The 18,515-nt window shown below is 42.0% G+C and overlaps 1 protein-coding gene across 16 annotated transcripts in view; it reads left to right on the forward strand.

Annotated features, from left to right (window-relative positions):
* Positions 1-18,515, forward strand: part of ROBO2 (roundabout guidance receptor 2) — a 1,292,543-nt gene that overhangs the window by 1,201,839 nt on the left and 72,189 nt on the right. For 7 of the 16 annotated variants that reach the window (XM_077294052.1, XM_077294053.1, XM_077294064.1 and 4 more), the window contains 2 exons: positions 11,883-12,065; positions 16,116-16,142. In XM_077294052.1, coding sequence (XP_077150167.1) covers positions 11,883-12,065; positions 16,116-16,142 — 210 coding nt within the window. Of the gene's footprint in view, positions 1-11,882; positions 12,066-16,115; positions 16,143-17,034; positions 17,104-18,515 lie in introns of all 16 variants that reach the window. The other 9 variants (XM_077294049.1, XM_077294050.1, XM_077294062.1 and 6 more) reach the window with 2 other exon arrangements.

An 18,515-nucleotide genomic window follows, 5' to 3' on the forward strand; every position in this document is an offset into this window, starting at 1 on the left:
GCATGGGAGAGCTCGGAAGGGAAGGAGCGCCGTTTGACTTTTCAATGCAAAATTGACAGGAATTGAGGTGGGACGCCATGTTGCATTTGGAGAGCCACTAATGTGCCTAAACATTGAAACCCCCCACAAGTGACACCATTTTGGAAAGTAGACCCCCTAAGGAACTTATCTAGAGGTGTGGTGAGCACTTTGACCCACCAAGTGCTTCACAGAAGTTTATAATGTAGAACCGTAAAAATAAAAAATCATATTTTTCCACAAAAATTATCTTTCCCCCCCCCCCAATTTTTTATTTTCCCAAGAGTAAGAGAAGAAATTGGACCCCAAAGGATGTTTTACAATTTGTCCTGAGTACGCTGATACCCCATATGTGGGGGTAAACCACTGTTTGGGCGCATGGCAGAGCTCGAAAGGGAAGGAGCGCCATTTGACTTTTCACTGCAAAATTGACAGGAATTGAGATGGGACGCCATGTTGCGTTTGGAGAGCCACTGATGTGCGTAAACATTGAAACCCCCCCACAAGTGACACCATTTTGGAAAGTAAACCCCCTAAGGAACTTATCTAGAGGTGTAGGGAGCACTTTGACCCATCAACTGCTTCACAGAAGTTTATAATGCAGAGCCGTAAAAATAAAACAAACATTTTTTTCCCACAAAAATTATTTTTTAGCCCCCAGTTTTGTATTTTTCTGAAGGTAACAGGAGAAATTGGACCCCAAAAGTTGTTGTCCAGTTTGTCCTGAGTACGCTGATACCCCATATGTGGGGGGGAACCACTGTTTGGGTGCATGGGAGGGCTCGGAAGGGATGGAGCGCCATTTTGAATGCAGACTTAGATGGAATGGTCTGCAGGCGTCACATTGCGTTTGCAGAGCCCTAATGTACCTAAACAGTAAAAAAAAAACACAAGTGACACCATTTTGGAAAGTAGACCCCCTAAGCAACTCATCTAGATGTGTTGTGAGAGTTTTGAACCCTCAAGTGTTTCACTACAGTTTATAACGCATAGCCGTGAAAAAAAACCAAAACATTTTCACCCCAAAATTATTTTTTAGCCCCCAATTTTGTATTTTCCCAAGGGTAACAGGAGAAATTGGACCCCAAAAGTTGTTGTCCAATTTGTCCTGAGTACGCTGATACCCCATATGTGGGGGGAACCACTGTTTGGGCGCATGGGAGGGCTCGGAAGGGAAGGAGCGCCATTTGGAATGCAGACTTAGATGGAATGGTTTGCAGGCGTCAGATTGCATTTGCAGAGGCCCTAATGTACCTAAACAGTAGAAACCCACCACAAGTGACACCATTTTGGAAAGTAGACCCCCTAAGGAACTCATCTAGATGTGTTGTAAGAGCTTTGAACCCCCAATTGTTTCACTACAGTTTATAACGCAGAGCCATGCAAATAAAAAATATTTTTTTTCCACAAAAATTATTTTTTAGCCTCCAGTTTTGTATTTTCCCAAGGGTAACAGGAGAAATTGGACCCCAAAAGTTGTTCTCCAATGTGTTCCGAGTACGCTGATACCCCATATGTTGGGGTAAACCCCTGTTTGGGCGCACGGGAGAGCTCGGAAGGGAAGGAGCACTGTTTTACTTTTTCAACGCAGAATTGGCTGAAATTGAGATCGGACGCCATGTCGCGTTTGGAGAGCCCCTGATGTGCCTAAACAGTGGAAACCCCCCAATTATAACTGAAACCCTAATCCAAACACACCCCTAACCCTAATTCCAACGGTAACCCTAACCACACCTCTAACCCAGACACACCCCTAACCCTAATCCCAACCCTATTCCCAACCGTAGATGTAGTCCAAACCCTAACCCTAACTTTAGCCCCAACCCTTAACCCTAACTTTAGCCCCAACCCTAACTGTAGCCTTAACCCTAACCCTAGCCCCAACCCTAACCCTAGCCCCAACCCTAACCCTAGCCCCAACCCTAGCCCCAACCCTAACCCTAGCCCCAACCCTAGTCCCAGCCCTAACCCTAGCCCCTGCCCTAACCCTAGCCCCTGCCCTAACCCTAGCCCCAACCCTAACCCTAGCCCCAACCCTAACCCTAGCCCCAACCCTAGCCCCAACCCTAACCCTAGCCCCAACCCTAACCCTAGCCCTAACCCTAGCCCTAATGGTAAAATGGAAATAAATACATTTTTTTAATTTTTTTTATTTTTCCCTAACTAAGGGGGTGAGGAAAGGGGGTTTGATTTACTTTTATAGCGGGTTTTTTAGCGGATTTTTATGATTGGCGGCTGTCACACACTGAAAGAAGCTTTTTATTGCAAAAAATATTTTTTGCGTTACCACATTTTGAGAGCTATAATTTTTCCATATTTGAGTCCACAGAGTCATGTGAGGTCTTGTTTTTTGCGGAACGAGTTGATGTTTTTATTGATAACATGTTCAGGCACGGGAGATTTTTTGATCGCTTTTTATTCCGATTTTTGTGAGGCAGAATGATCAAAAACCAGCTATTCATGAATTTCTTTTGGGGGAGGCGTTTATACCGTTCCGCGTTTGGTAAAATTGATAAAGCAGTTTTATTCTTCGGGTCAGTACGATTACAGCAATACCTCATTTACATCATTTTTTTTATGTTTTGGCGCTTCTATACGATAAAAACTATTTTATAGAAAAAGTAATTATTTTGGCATCGCTTTATTCTGAGGACTATAACTTTTTTATTTTTTCGCTGATGATGCTATATGGCAGCTCGTTTTTTGCGGGACAAGATGACGTTTGCAGCGGTACCATGGTTATTTATATCCGTCTTTTTGATCGCGTGTTATTGCACTTTTTGTTTGGCGGTATGAGAATAAAGCGTTGTTTTTTGCCTCGTTTTTTTTTTTTTTTTTTTACGGTGTTCACTGCAGGGGTTAACTAGTGATATAGTTTTATAAGTGGGGTCGTTACGGACGCGGCGATACTAAATATGTGTACTTTTATTGTTTGTTTTTTTTTTATTTAGATAAAGGAATGTATTTATGGGAATAATATATATATTTTTTCTTTATTTAGGAATTTTTTTTTTTATTTTTTTTTTACACATGTGGGAATTTTTTTTACTTTGTCCCAGGGGGGGACATTACAGATCGCTGATCTCACAGTGTGCACAGCACTCTGTGAGATCTCCGATCTCACTTACAGCCGTGCAGGCTGCAGCTTTCATCTGCAGCCTGCTCGGCACCCGGAAGTGATCCCTGCAGGACCCGGATGCAGCCCCGCGGCCATTTTGGATCCGGGGCCTGCAGGGATAGGAGGTAGGAGACCCCCGGAGCAACGCGATCACATCGCGTTGCTCCGGGGGTCTCAGGGAAGCACGCAGGGAGCCCCCTCCCTGCGCGATGCTTCCCTGTACCGCCGGCACACCGCGATCATGTTTGATCGCGGTGTGCCGGGGGTTAATGTGCCGGGGGCGGTCTGTGACCGCTCCTGGCACATAGTGCCGGATGTCAGCTGCGATAGGCAGCTGACACCCGGCCGCGATCGGCCGCGCTCCCCCCGTGAGCGCGGCCGATCGTGCTGGACGTACTATTCCGTCCTTGGGAAGTAGGGCCCACCCCACATGGACGGAATAGTACGTCCGATGACAGAAAGGGGTTAAAGACTAAACTTCAGACAGAAAGGCCCACAATTAAACAGCAACTGAAAACCACCGCAGTGAAGGCCTGGCAGAGCATCAAAAAGGGGGAAACACAGCGTCTGGTGATGTCAACGAGTTCAAGACTTCAGGCAGTCCTTGCCAACAAAGGGTTTTCAACCAAGTACTAGAAATGAACATTTTATTTAAAATTATTGAATCTGTCCAATTACTTTTGGTCCCTTTAAAAACAGGGTGGCACATGTTAAGGAGCTGAAACTCCTAAACCCTTCATCCAATTTTAATGTGGATACCCTCAAATGAAAGCTGAAAGTCTGAACTTCAACTGCATCTGAATTGTTTTGTTTAAAATTCATTGCGGTAATGTCTATAACCAAAATTAGAAAAATGTTGTCTCTGTCCAAATATATATGGACCTAACTGTATGTCATTTCCCTCTCCACTCACAGTCAATATTTGTGGGGGGCTGTCTGTCCTTTGGGAATTTTCTCTGAGGCAAGATAGCTTTCCTGTTTCTATCTTTAGGGGTAGTTAGTCCTCCGGCTGTGACGAGGTGTCTAGGGAGTGACAGGAACATCCCACGGCTACTTCCAGTGTTGTGTTAAGCTCAGGAACTGCGGTCAGTACAGGTACCACCTTCTCCAGAGCACGTCCCATGTTGCTCCTAAACCACCAGCTCATAACAGTCTGCCTCAGTGTGCTTCCCCTCCTATTGACAATGTCCCCTTCAGTGTGCCTACCTTCCCATTAACAATGTCCCGCTCAGTGTGCCTCCCCTCCTATGACAATGTCCCCCTCAGTGTGCCTACCTTCCCATTAACAATGTCTGCCTCAGTGTGCCTACCTTCCCATTAGCAATGTCCCGCTCAGTGTGCTTCCCCTCCTATTGACAATGTCCCCCTCAGTGTGCCTACCTTCCCAGTAACAATGTCCCGCTCAGTGTGCTTCCCCTCCTATTGACAATGTCCCCCTCAGTGTGCCTACCTTCCCATTAACAACGTCCCCCTCAGTGTGCTTCCCCTCCTATTGACAATGTCCCCCTCAGTGTGCCTACCTTCCCAGTAACAATGTAACGCTCAGTGTGCTTCCCCTTCTTTTGACAATGTCCCGTTCAGTGTGTCTACCTTTCTTTTCACAATGCCCAACTCAGTGTGCCCACCTTCCTTTTAACAATGTCCAACTGAGTGTGCATGTCTCTATTTGACAGTGTCCACCCCACTGTGCCTCCCTTCCTTTTGATAATGACACCAAACGTGCCACTTATAACTAATAATAATAATCCTCCTTGCTTAAAGAATAAAACAAACTAATCCTCACCCCCCTTGCTCCCATGCCAGAGTGACCCATTCCTCCTCTGAGGCAGTGAAATGTTGTCATTGCATCACCGCCTGATACTTCCTTTGGGTTGCCAACTTTTTTGCATGGCGGAAATTGTCAGCAGCCTGTCTAACCAAGCTGTGAATGGCTCACTTCTCAGCTACAGTTTTTACAGTATCAGCATCCTAATGATGTCAAAAGTGTTAATAATGTTGCTGGCCAATGCAGCCCACAGGCGAACCAGCCCATCTGGCATTTGTGAGAATTGCCAGATAGCCAGTCCAGCTCTGCCTCTGAATATGTTGTGGCTATTAACAATAACAGAAAATAAATAGTAGTAGACATTACGAACAGCATTTAATCTCTATGACTTTGACCTCTGCTCGCATATAGTTGATAGAAACATATATAATACATTGAGGTCATATGTGTAATATCCATGTAACCGTCTGTTCTGGCTTATCCCCAGCCCATCACTTCACGCCGTACACCCTGCCAAATGGAGTTAAAAGGTTTCTGCAGTAAATACCAGATAAAAGAACAAGTATATTGGACATAAAAAGAACGCCAACCCAAAGGAGCCATCTTTTCCAGATAATTATGCTCAAGATGGCAGCTAATTGTTTCCTTAACGATCTCGGCGTCCCTGCCTCGACAATCATTTTATGACACCTTCTTTTATGTCATTAATACTCTGAGCATTGAAAGCAATTATGCCGCTCTTATATCGTATATATTCCTTTTTGGATTTTTTCTTCATTAACTCCGTGGAGTTGCGGGCTAGATGAAATAGCACCTATGGGTCACATTGACTGATGAGAGGGTTTTACTGTTTGCTTTGTAAAAAATGTAATTGGACTCCTTATTAACCCCCTTTGTCTTTTCTATATTGTAGAATAACACATATTGATCGCCAAATACAAACAGCCCCGGAAAATCATTACTAGTTCAGGATCAGTGCCTCATTTATATCACTAATAAAATATATCTATTCTGTTCTAATAAAACAGATAATTAGAGTATTGAATGGAAATGTGAACACACGGTTGGGGAATATATAAGTACAGATCAAATCATCTCAAGGTTATTTGCTTATGTAAACTTGTATTTTATATTTCATTCTCTAGTGTTTTATGCAGCCTGTATTTTATTATATTGTGCCGAGTGCTAAAGATCAAACAGATCTAACAACAGATTTCACAATACAGTGTTAGATAAATCTCTTAGACTTGATGTGGCTGGTGTGCTTACTTTGAGAATCCACACCAGAATGGTTGCATAATTCTGATATTAGGATGATTATTTTTTGACTTGAGCTAAAGAGTGAGAGACCTCATGATGAGTACTAGTGTATACAGTTTGCACTCACCCAGCCTGGCTGATACTGCAGCTTGTACTGAGTAGTGTTAGGTCTCAGCAGTTAGGAGGACATTGATAAGCTGCTAATTAGGCTAGGTGGGTGGAAATTGAGCTTAAGCTTTCACAGAGGATTAAACAGCTACAGTCATTCTGACATGGATTTTCATAATAATATTTCTCGTGACGGATCCACTTAAACAGAATAGCAAAATAAACTACTAACCGCTTCTATTACACAATTTCTGATGATGCTTATGGCCTTTAGTTATGAGCCACCGGCACTTGATACCAATCATATGTTGATCAAAGTCACGATCTACTATTGGCATCACCGCTCATTGATGGGCGCCATGATGTCAATAGTACAGCATGTGACTGTTAAGGCTATTGATTTTCTTCAACAGTCATCTGCCTGCCGCTTGCAACCAAAAAACAGGAGAACTAAAAGAATTCCTAAGCTGGAGCTTCAGAGGAAAAGACAGTTGAGTAGCGTTTTTTTTTTCTTTTAGATTGTAGCACATAGAGTGTATGCGTGTATACTGTATATATGTGTATGTCTATATCTATGTGTATATATGTGTATGTATATATATATGTGTATGTATGTATATACAGTATGTGTATGTCTATATATATATGTATGTATGTGTATATATATATATATATATATATAAATATATATATACATAATGTGCTACATCTAAAAGAAAAAATAACACAACTCTACCTTAAAAATTATTTTAGTTCTTTTAGTATTATGTATATCTATATATACAAAGCTGAGTGTATGTATGTGTGTGTGTATGTATCAAGTCACTCCACATAGCTCAGCCCAATGGTAGCTGGAGAGCGAGGTTGAAGAGGGAAAGTGCAGGACGCGGGTGGAGAGTGGAGCTGCAAGGGAGAGAGTGGGATAGCCAGTGGAGACAGGGGCTGCTGAGGGAGAGCACGGGGCTGTGGATGGAAAATGTGGTATGGTGATTGGAGAGTGGGGCTGCAGATGGAGAGAGCGGGATGGCAGGTGGAGAGCTGGGCTTCGGAGGGAGAGAGCTGGACGGCGGGTGGAGAGCTGGGCTTCGGAGGGAGAGAGCTGGATGACGGGTGGAGAGCTGGGCTTCGGAGGGAGAGAGCTGGACGGCGGGTGGAGAGCTGGGCTTCGGAGGGAGAGAGCTGGACGACAGGTGGAGAGCTGGGCTTCGGAGGGAGAGAGCTGGACGGCAGGTGGAGAGCTGGGCTTCGGAGGGAGAGAGTTGGACGGCGGGTGGAGAGCTGGGCTTCGGAGGGAGAGAGCTGGACGGCGGGTGGAGAGCTGGGCTTCGGAGGGAGAGAGGCGGATGGTGAGTGGAGAGAGGGGAGAACGCAGGACGACATTAGTTACTATGTCAGGGCAATGCCGGGCTCTTCAGCTAGTAATATATATATTTTTCTTTTTTCAATTTTCTGCTATATACTTGTGGCTTGTTGGTGTTTCCTAGAACCTAAAAGCGGTGGAGTAACTTTAAGCTTTTGGCTCCCAATGCAAAAGCTCCAACGTGGTCCCAATTATTGCAGATTTTTAATAGTAATTTTTAATAGTGGTCTATTCAATTGGTCCAAAGGGTCTTTCCCCCCCCCCCGAGCTACGGGGCCTGGTTGAACCTATTATAGTTACGCCCCTGCTTAGAAGTCTACGACCCTTTTTCACAATTTGCCAATGCGACAAAGTGTTTGGGAATCAATCTTTTGCAGTAGTTTGCTGTGCATCAAAATAACTGTACAAACAAAGCACTGACTATTAGTACAACCTTGGTCAAAATGTTTAGCGCACCTTTGTTCGCCCCTACTTGTATCTCTTCCCCAGCCCTTCTGCCTTGATTGACATCTCTGGCTTTACAGGAGCTGTCAGATCGCAGAGATAGATGGTACCTAGTAAGTAGGTAGCAAGGGGCACTGAACTGTTTGACAAGGTCAAAGCTGAACCCAGCACCTGAGCTTTGTTTGAACAGTCATTTCCTTTTTAAAAATTATTATTTTTATTATTATTTATTTATATAGCACCATTGATTCCTTGATGCTGTATATGAGGAGGGGTCACATGCAAATTACAGATATCACTTACAGTAAGCAAACTAACAATTACAGACTGATACAGAGGGGCGAGGACCCTGCCCTTGGGGGCTTACATTCTACAGGATGGTGGAGATGGAGACAATAGGTTGAGGGTTGTAGGAGCTCCGGTGTTGGTGAGGCGGTAGCTTCGGTAGTGGTGAGAAGGCAGCAGGGTCAGTGCAGGCTGTAAGCTTTCCTGAAGAGGTGAGTTTCAGGTTCCGTCTGAAAGATCCGAATGTGGTTGATAGTCGGACGTGTTGGGGCAAAGAATTCCAGAGGATGGGGGATATTTGGGAGAAGTCTTGGAGGTGGTTGGGTGAGGAGCGAATAAGTGTAGAGGAGAGAAGGAGGTCTTGGGAGGACCGGAGATTATGTGAGGGAAGATATCTGGAGATTAGTTCAGAGATATATGGGGGAGACAGATTATGGATGGCTTTGTAGGTTAGTATTAGCACAGGTGTTATTCATCAAAATGTATGAAGTGTCTTAATTTCTGCCACCAAAGTTTGATGAGGACTCCCCAATGCTATATTACAATAAGTCCGATAGATTTTAAGGTGAGCAGCAAAAAAAATTCAATCATCTCTTCAGCGTCAGCCTCATGTGCCGGCTACCATTCATCTATAACTTGACCTCTATATTAGGTTTAATGGCCCATGAAGACATTACTTCTCTCTTGCCTGATCCGCTAACAGTTTATGAATCCATAGTTGTATCTAACACATTAATTTAGTCCAAATTACACTTGCGCGGGTAAAATTGTACTTGCTGATACGTAGCGCTTAGGATTGCATTTTTATAGCATAAATTGCAATAAGCTTGGTTGGTTCAGACTTGCAAACTTTCACGGTATTAATTGCAGTTGATTTGGATGTGACTAATTAATTTTTGCTTCAGCAAATTAGTTTTATTCTTCATTAGTCTCCAGTTGGAGGAAGACATTGTATATCATTACATCTTTGTTGGCAGAACAATGGCGGGATGCAGGTCACCCTCATGGCTTGTCTTCCATCTAATTAGTGGCACTGACAGTATTGTTCCTGTAACACCTGCTTTCACAGACCTTCCAGTACAAACATACCTGTGGCTTCCCGTATATATTATCCATCGGAGTTCTAGAGTTTTAGGACCGATACTAATAAATATCATCCAGTAAATTGCAATTATGTCTTTAACCAGGATTTGGAAACAATTAAAATTCTGGAATTGCATACGACTGAGTCAATTTCCGATGACGTTGGGCAAATTTTTAGTCAATGGAAACTCAAGAATCGGGCAAAAATTATCCAACTTTATTAATGAGAAACGAGCCTGTTTACCCCTCTTAGTAATAGTAGTGATGTAGCATAGTCTTCTGTGTTCTGTGTGTAGGCACTAGTGATGAGCTCGGGTGTCCTCCGAGTATTTTTTAGTGATCGGAGATTTAGTTTTCTTCGCCACAGCTGAATGATTTACAGCTATTAGCCAGCATGAGTACATGTGGGGGTTGCCTGGTTGCTAGGGAATCCCCACATGTAATCAAGCTGGCTAACAGATGTAAATCATTCAGCTGCAGCGAAGAAAACTAAATCTCCGATCACTAAAAAATACTCGGAAGACACTCGAGCGTGCTTGGGAAATCTCGAGTAACGAGTATATTCGCTCATCACTAGTAGGCACCATTTATGTTGCTGACCCAATTGTCAGTTTTGCAACTTGAGTCAAATCTTTGGCTTTGGGCGCAAGCACATAAAGTAATTATGCAAAAATGCACAAAACAAATACTCTATGCAGTATGTTTTCCTTACTTTGGCTCTAAGCGTATTATATCCTGAGACATGTAGAGGAACATAACCAGCATTTAAGTAAAATGTTTTTTTGTGATATTCTGTCACAAGATGTTTTTGCCCGTCTGTCTCTGTGTGGCCAGCCAGTGATTGTAATATAAATTACAGCTAACTTTAAAGGAATTGTATTATGAGGGTGGACGCATCTACTCAAGCACATAGGCTATGTTCACACATGGCATTTTTACAGTGTTTTTTTTACTTTCATTTCTCCAGCCACAACCTGCACTCCTGACAGTAAAAATGTGATTTGTCTACAGCACATGTTAAAGAAGCTCTCCTCCTAACATCAAATTTGATATCTTCTTAATGTATTACGATACTTACAATTGCTCATTTTGCCTTTCTATCCAGCTAATTCTTCTCTTTTCTCTGCTCTATATAGAAACAGGAAGTCTCTTGTCCCTGCATTTATTATTCCCCTCTTCAACTCCTGACCCAGCTGCTTCCTCCTCCCCACTGCCAGGGACATTTGCAATGATGACTCATACAGGGAAAATTGACCTCCTGTTTCTACATAGAGCTTAGAAGGATTCAGCTATTCAGTTTGTAATCATATAATGTCATAAACCTAATGGAAAAGAGACTAATTATTTGGGTAGAAAGGCAAAATGAGCAATTGTAAGTACATAATGCCATATAAATACACTGCAAAATTCCAGGTGTGAGCAAATCCATTTCCTAACTTAGCAAGACACTATATATAGTGTAATTCGCTGTATAGTTCCTCTAAAGGGATTTTCCCCTACTTTAAAATGTATTATCAGAGAGCCCAGTGTGGCATATAAAAGAAAAAAAATGTATTCACCTCCAGGAGTTGCATTGCTCCTCTACACTCACTACTACTAAGTCATCCATTAGCATCAACATCCAGGGAGGGTATCACTGTGGCTAATGAGAAACTGCTGATGTGTCTAAGCTTCTTAAGAAAGTGGGGAAAATCCCATTTAATGGCACTTGTAATATTGCCCTAAGGGATGCTATCATTACAGATGAGGAAGGAAAAGTGTTCATAGTATTTAGTTCCAACCTCTGGCAAAGCCCTCTTTTGCATCTGCACTTCACTTCTGTGACCGTCATTCGTGGCCCAACACCTCATGAGTGTCTCTGATGCTTCCTGGACTCCTAGGCCGAGCCTGCAGCTACATCATGACTCCTTTGGGCCTAGGACGCAAGAGAGGTACTCATGAGGATGCCAGCTGCAGAAGTGAAGTCGAGCTGCACCATAAGATAGGACCAGAGGTCAGAACCTGGCATCTCAAATCTTTTTGCTGAAATAATTAAGAATTCAGAGAGTCGAGAGTCTTTCCTTTGCGTAGGACACTGATTTGGTTTATTGCCTTCTCTAAGTACCTTGGCTATATCAAAGTGGCTTGTTGGAGGAAATCTAGGCTCTCCTGCTTTTCTAGTCCCCCTTACGCTCCAGCTACTTCTTTGGGATAGTGATCTGCTCCACCACCACTTCAAGTAATATCTATATGTCCAGTTGATAAGACCCATGCCAACCACTACGACGTCTAACCTGTAAGTTTCGCCCTTGCTAAATATAAAATCAAGTAACACAGAAATCTGATTGGCTGCATTGTGCTCCACGATCTATAAATGGATGCCATTATCTCTTACATCTTCTCTTCCATTATTCCATTAATATATTATTACATTTTTACATATGTGATTTTTTTTTTTGCAGGAAATCGTAATGAAGTTGTAATCACCGAGAATAACAACAGCATCACCGAGCAGATCACTGATGTTGTAAAACAACCGGCCTTCATCGCAGGAATTGGTGGTGCATGCTGGGTAATTCTCATGGGATTCAGCATATGGCTGTACTGGCGCAGAAAGAAGAGAAAGGGACTCAGCAACTATGCCGGTAAGAGATGAAATAGAACATTCAGTGCAATCTTCATTCCGGGATTAGGATGCAAGGAATGACGTGAAATGCGTTTCGTGCAGTGAAGTATCTTGGGTACCCAACAAAGTCTGTTAGCCAGCAGTGATTCTATATAAAAACTGAACTTGGAGTTAACCAGTGATAGATATGTTGTGGAGAAAGAAAAAATACTGAAAAATGTTCCCAAATAATTATTATATGTCTTCTCACCAGTGCTAAGCCAGCAGAAAACGTAAAGGGAATCTGTCAGTAGGATCCACCCTCCTCGTCTGTATGGATATGCAGATCATAGAAAACTGAATAATCTGATACCCTGATATCTGCAATCCAATGTTTTATTCAATGTTTTCTTTATATGTAAATGAGCTGTTAAGATCTTTGGGCCGGACATAGATCTCCCCGAGAATCTGCCTCCAGAGCTTATTTTAATTGAAAGGGGAGTTACCAGTGTGAGACATGTAATGACTGACAGTCTGTTGTCCTGATCCACATTTCCCATATGTTTTAAAATAAGCTCTGGAGGCAGATCAGATTCTCAAGGAGGTCAGTGTCTGATCCATAAATCTTAACAGCTCATTTACATATTAAATTGTGGATTTTGCTGGAATAAATCATTAAATTGCCGATATCAAGGTATCATTTAATTCAACTTTTTCTGACCTGTGTGCTTAGGAGGGTTGATCCTACTGACTGATAGATAGATAGATAGATAGATAGATAGATAGATAGATAGATAGATAGATAGATAGGAGATAGATAGATAATGTTGATGATAGATGATAGATAGATAAATAGATAGATAAGAGTACATAGATATTTATGTAGGTTTCTGTGTATCGCCATTCTCTAGTAGGTAAAGTCCTCTCATTATTCTTCCACCACCACATCTCCAGTAGTACGCTGACCCAGATAATTCTGCAGTCCTTGCTTGTTGTAGGCGGATGTATGAGTTCCTGGTACATAAGAAGCTGGTGCTTCTCCAGGACCAGGGAATTTGATAGATCTTTGCAGAGCAGAAGATCAAATGGATAAGATGTTAGATCAAACCAATAGTACTTGAAAGCAGGATCCAGCGCGGTATATTGTGGCACGGCTTCTCTTGAGATACGATCATGTCAGATGTTTGAACTCTCCAGACAGCGAATATTAATGGTTGGAATTATGGAAATTTCAGGGAAACAAAGGCAGGAGAAATATAAGAAGGAGGGCCGGAGAGTAGTGTTACAATTTGTTCCTGGAATGAGGAATTAGGAGAAAATGAAAAGTATGAGATATGACACGATATCTTTTCAAGATCTCATTACAGCCGTTTTGTTATATACCTGGTTTCATTAAGCAATACTCTTTAAAATGTATTAAAAATGTAGATGAAAACGAAATAAATGATGCAAAGCCGGTGACTCTACAGAGGACCTATTGCCTCTCCTGCTTTAGTGATGCTTGTATTCTCCGTCTCCATTGTGGAGCATCTTCTTAAGGACTGTTGTTGTTTCTGTGTTATTTCTCTAAGAATTTTTAAATAAATTGACAACTGGATGTTACCATTCTCCTTGCCAAATGGGTGTGTCTCTGTGCAGTCAGATTGAACAGTTTTAGAGTAAACGTTTATGGACACACCCAATTGTTAATTTATCCATATATTTTTAGGAGGAGTAAGAGAGGAACGCAAAGTTTAAAGAACATTTATTTACATTTATTTTATACATCAGATTTCCTAGAAATACATACATAAAGCTAATATAATAGAACACATATCATGCTCATATTTACCAGTATTATTACAGAGGGGTTAGTTTTATTATGTCTCCTGGGGAGATGGGGAGATAAGTAGAGATCTAGAGATAGATGGATGGATAGATATGGAGTACATAGATAGATAGGGAGATATGTGATAGATTCATGAAGAGATTAATACATATGGAGCTTAATAAATAAATGTATTTCCCCGTATAGCTACGGTGTGGGGGTTCATTATTAGTGATGGGCGGATCAGTGGATGTTCGTGTCCATCCTAACATTAAAAAAAAAAAAGTTAATTCAGGCACCAGAACAATATCTGAACTCGTATCCGAACTTGGACCCCATTCAAATGAATATGGCCTGAACATCCGGCGTTCCCCCACGCTGTCATCTGTACAACAGCTCGAAAAACGCCGGCTCTGATCGGTGGTAAGTTCATTGCCTCGAGCACTGTGGTTCTCACGCTGTCATACAAATGACAGCATGTGAATCTACAGCTTTGACTGACAGTAAAAAGGTTACCGCCAGTCAGAGGCGTAGTCTGACGAAAGTTCTACTCTCATTATCGTACGCCTGGTCTCACTGATATCATACGATGATGATAGTATTAATCAGCTGGCGCCTGTGCAATAAATAAAATTACAAAATGCAGTGGGGTCCCCTCTATTCTTGCTAACCAGCGCAGGAAGAACAGACAGCGGCGGTCTGCATCCCTCAGCAGTCAGTGTTATCTTGGCTGGTTATCAAAGATAGAGGGTCCGCACCCTGGGGGCTGGTATTCTCAGACTTGTAAAAGGCCATGGACATTGCCTCCCCCAGACTGAAAATAGCAGCCAACAGGCACCCCAGAAAAGGCGCATCTATTAGTGGCGTCAATTCAGGTGTTTTGCCTGGCTCTTCCAACTTGCCCTGGTGCTGTGGCAAGTGGGGTGAAATTATTGAGGTTAATGTCAGCTCTGTAATGTACGAGACACCCCCAGTACTAACACCATAAGTTTAAGTTTAAAAAAAAACACACACAGAGTAAACTCCTTTATTTGCAATAAAAACTCCCCTACTCCCCTTACCCATTATTTTCCAAATGAAAATAAAAAACACAGTATTCCTCACCGGTCTGCTGATAGTCAATATGTCCCACAACATTGTCCAGCTAGGCTACATCTGGATGCATTGCTGAGTGATGGCGCAATATGACCATTCATCCCTGTATCCAGGACAAACTGACCAGAGCGTGAGAAGCTCTGTCTATGACCGGTGGTGGCATCATTAAGGTTACTTCCGGTCACAGGCACAGCTTCTCATGCTCTGCTCCATGTCAGCTGGCTGGCAAGGAGAGTGGTTTCATCACTGATTTGACTGATCTCTAATCCATCCAGATCATCGTGAGACATGGCCATTAATGTATTACCATTGGATAAGCAAGTATAACTTTAGGTCCTCCCAATTTTTGACAACCAGCCAAGCTAAAGCAGACAGTTGGGGGCAGATATTCTCAGTCTGGGAAGGGGCCATGGATATTGGCCCTCCCCAGTCTAAAAATATCAGCCTGCAGCCACCCCACATATAGGTTAATAGACCTGTAATACCAAAAAGAACCTTTAGCGGGGCAAATGCTCAGAGTCCTTGTCTAATGCAAATAATTAGAATAATTAGATGCTGTAGAACTTTTCAGTTTTCTCTACAACATATTTAGATTTAATGTGTAATCAATTGAGCAAAGGAGCCAAGCCTCTACTTATATATTGCCTTCCATGCACTCCTTTACTTGTATATTGTCTTTATTTAATTTACAGTATGTGCATTATAAATCATAGATCACAATTTGTAAATTAATAATTTCACAAAGCCTGACTGCTGCGGCGTTATAGACTGTGTTGGGCTACCTTGTGGTTGTACAGATGTAGCAGTGCTGAATTTGTGTTTCCTCTCTTATAACGGCAATGACTTTGCATTGTGATAACTGAGGGTTAATACAGATGTGATAGTAGGGATTTGCTAAGTTATGCTGCATCTGGCAAACTCAGCTCTGCTACAGCTAAGCATATTTGTTCAGGGGTCTGCCTTGGGATGCACTAAGCTCACATTCTCATTACCACCACTAGTGACCTGCAATGTATCACTTGATATATTAGAGCTCTCCATTGGCTGCTGAGTGGCTATTGCTTCAAAAAAAGTCATGTGACCATGCCGGAAAGTGTCGCTCTCATCACTCGATCACTAGAATGTTTTGACCTTTTTTTCTCCAGTCGAGCTTATAACTCAAATTGTCTTTACCTTCTTGTTTTGCAGTTCAGTCCTTCACCTTTACCCCTGCAGGTACTGTCCATTAGTCTGTGTTACCTCTACACCACCATATCATTGAAATCATTAGCTCTCAGAATTAAATATAATTAAGTCACTCCAGAACAATAGCTAATTATCATTTTTAATTAGGATCTGGGTAGCAATTATTGCTGTACTTCAATGGACCCAGCCCCCTTCATGATCATTCATCATTAGCAGAGCCCCTAAGTTTCTATACATTCAGCAATGTCCTAAGCTGGATCTTAATACATGGTGTCTTCCTCCAAAATGATATTTGAAAGGATTATATTTATTTCTGAGAGATGTATATATCATCCAGCCAGCTAATAAGATGACTTCAGCTTCGCGCGCAGGGAATTCTTCTCTTCTAAAAAGCCTATGAAGCTTAAAGAGAACCTGTGATTTGCCATAAATATATATATATATATATATACATTTTACCTGGTATAAATGCCGCTGTTCTTCTGAATCCAGTGATGCTTTTCTTTTGTTCCTGCGCCTCTCCGTTCGTGAGATACGGCCTCTTGTTTTCTGTATATAAATCTAGTCTTTTTCACTAAGTGGGTGTGGTCCTCAAGAACACTCCCACAAAGAAGAGCTGAGGACCACGCCCACTGGGCAAAAAGACTAGATTTACATACAGGGAAGACCGAGTCATATCTCAGGAATGGAGAGAAGCAGGATCAAAAGAAAAGCAAAACCAGATTCAGGAAAAGAGTGGCTTTTCGTGGTTAAATGTTTTTTACATATTTATGAACAGTTACAGGTCCCCTTTAAAACCATTATTTCACCAATTTCAGTATGTTCTAGATACATTTTACACATCATTGACACTGCAACATAGATTATTACAAGTTGTATCCAAAATCGGCGAATATCCTCTTTTTCTACATCCTTTACTTAGATTCCCCAGATACAACCATGCACCACAAAGTTGCACTTGGCACAAAGAAGGGGAGCTGGCACAATGCAGGTATATCTATTTGATATAATGAAGAAATAAAGCAACATTTAACTATGGCAGGCTATTTTCAAGTTATAATTTACCTATCTAGTAATATTTCAGCAGGGCCAACTAAATACATTATTTAAAGTGGTATACGCTGCAATATTTCATCATACCACTAGAGGGCAGACAATTAGCTTAATTGTAAAGGGGGCTATGTGCATGCTTTGCTATAAGGTGTAACATAATTAGACACTTGTAGTGCTTACGTTTGCTATAAGTCAAATTTGGATTCTGGTAAAACAAAAATTTTGCAGGAGGAAGAATATTTCAATGCAGCTTGTCTATATAGGTGGCCTTATAGGGGATCAATGTAGATATATCTACCTTATAGACATGATGCCTTTGTTAGCAAACATGTTCAGTTATTTCAGACATACTTATAAAAGACTATAGGGTTTAAATTGATATATTTAGTTGGCATAAAACTTCTCAATTAAATGCCAATTTAAAGGTATTGTGACCCAATAAAAGATTAGGTAATAGAATTGTACGGGCAAATTGAGAGGATTTGGGACTGGAGATCCTATGGGACACAGTTATTGTGGTCAGAGAATGAGAGGTCACAGATGTCAGGCTGAAGTCATTATAGTCTGGTCACTACGGACATTTGATAGATCGGATTTTAATATAGTTCTGCAGTCTTATGACTCTGAATATAGATATATGTCAATCATCTGTACGATATAAACAACCTGCAAAGGGCTCTCATTATACTAAGTGAACTAAGACTTTATTAAGTCTTGATTTTTATATGATAGCTAAAGGAAGAGTTTTCTTATCTAAACCACTAGTTGTTAGATTAGGTTCTCTGCTTTCTAAATGTGTTCTTATTTACACAATTAAGCATAAGATTTAAAGTTCTTTATTTGTAATGACAATTATTCATTAACTTGCTTCAATCAGGATGGTGGGGCTCCACTGTCTGGAGTCAGTAAGGTGGGGCTCCACTGTATGGAGTCAAGAAGGTGGGATTACTCCATCTGGTGTCAGGAAGGTGGGGCACCTCTGTCTGGAGTCAGGAAGGTAGTTCCCCACTGTCTGGTGTCAGGAAGGTGGGGCACCTCTGTCTGGAGAAAGAAAGGTGGGGCTCCACTGTATGGAGTCAAGAACGTGGGATTACTCCATCTGGAGTCAGGATGGTGGGGCTCCTCTGTCTGGAGTCAGGAAAGTGGTTCCCCACTGTCTGGTGTCAGGAAGGTGGGGCACCTCTGTCTGGAGAAAGAAAGGTGGGGCTCCACTGTATGGAGTCAAGAACGTGGGATTACTCCATCTGGAGTCAGGATGGTGGGGCTCCTCTGTCTGGAGTCAGGAAAGTGGTTCCCCACTGTCTGGTGTCAGGAAGGTGGGGCACCTCTGTCTGGAGAAAGAAAGGTGGG

This window comes from Ranitomeya variabilis, chromosome 3 (assembly GCF_051348905.1).
Source record: "Ranitomeya variabilis isolate aRanVar5 chromosome 3, aRanVar5.hap1, whole genome shotgun sequence".
Taxonomy (NCBI): domain Eukaryota; kingdom Metazoa; phylum Chordata; class Amphibia; order Anura; family Dendrobatidae; genus Ranitomeya; species Ranitomeya variabilis.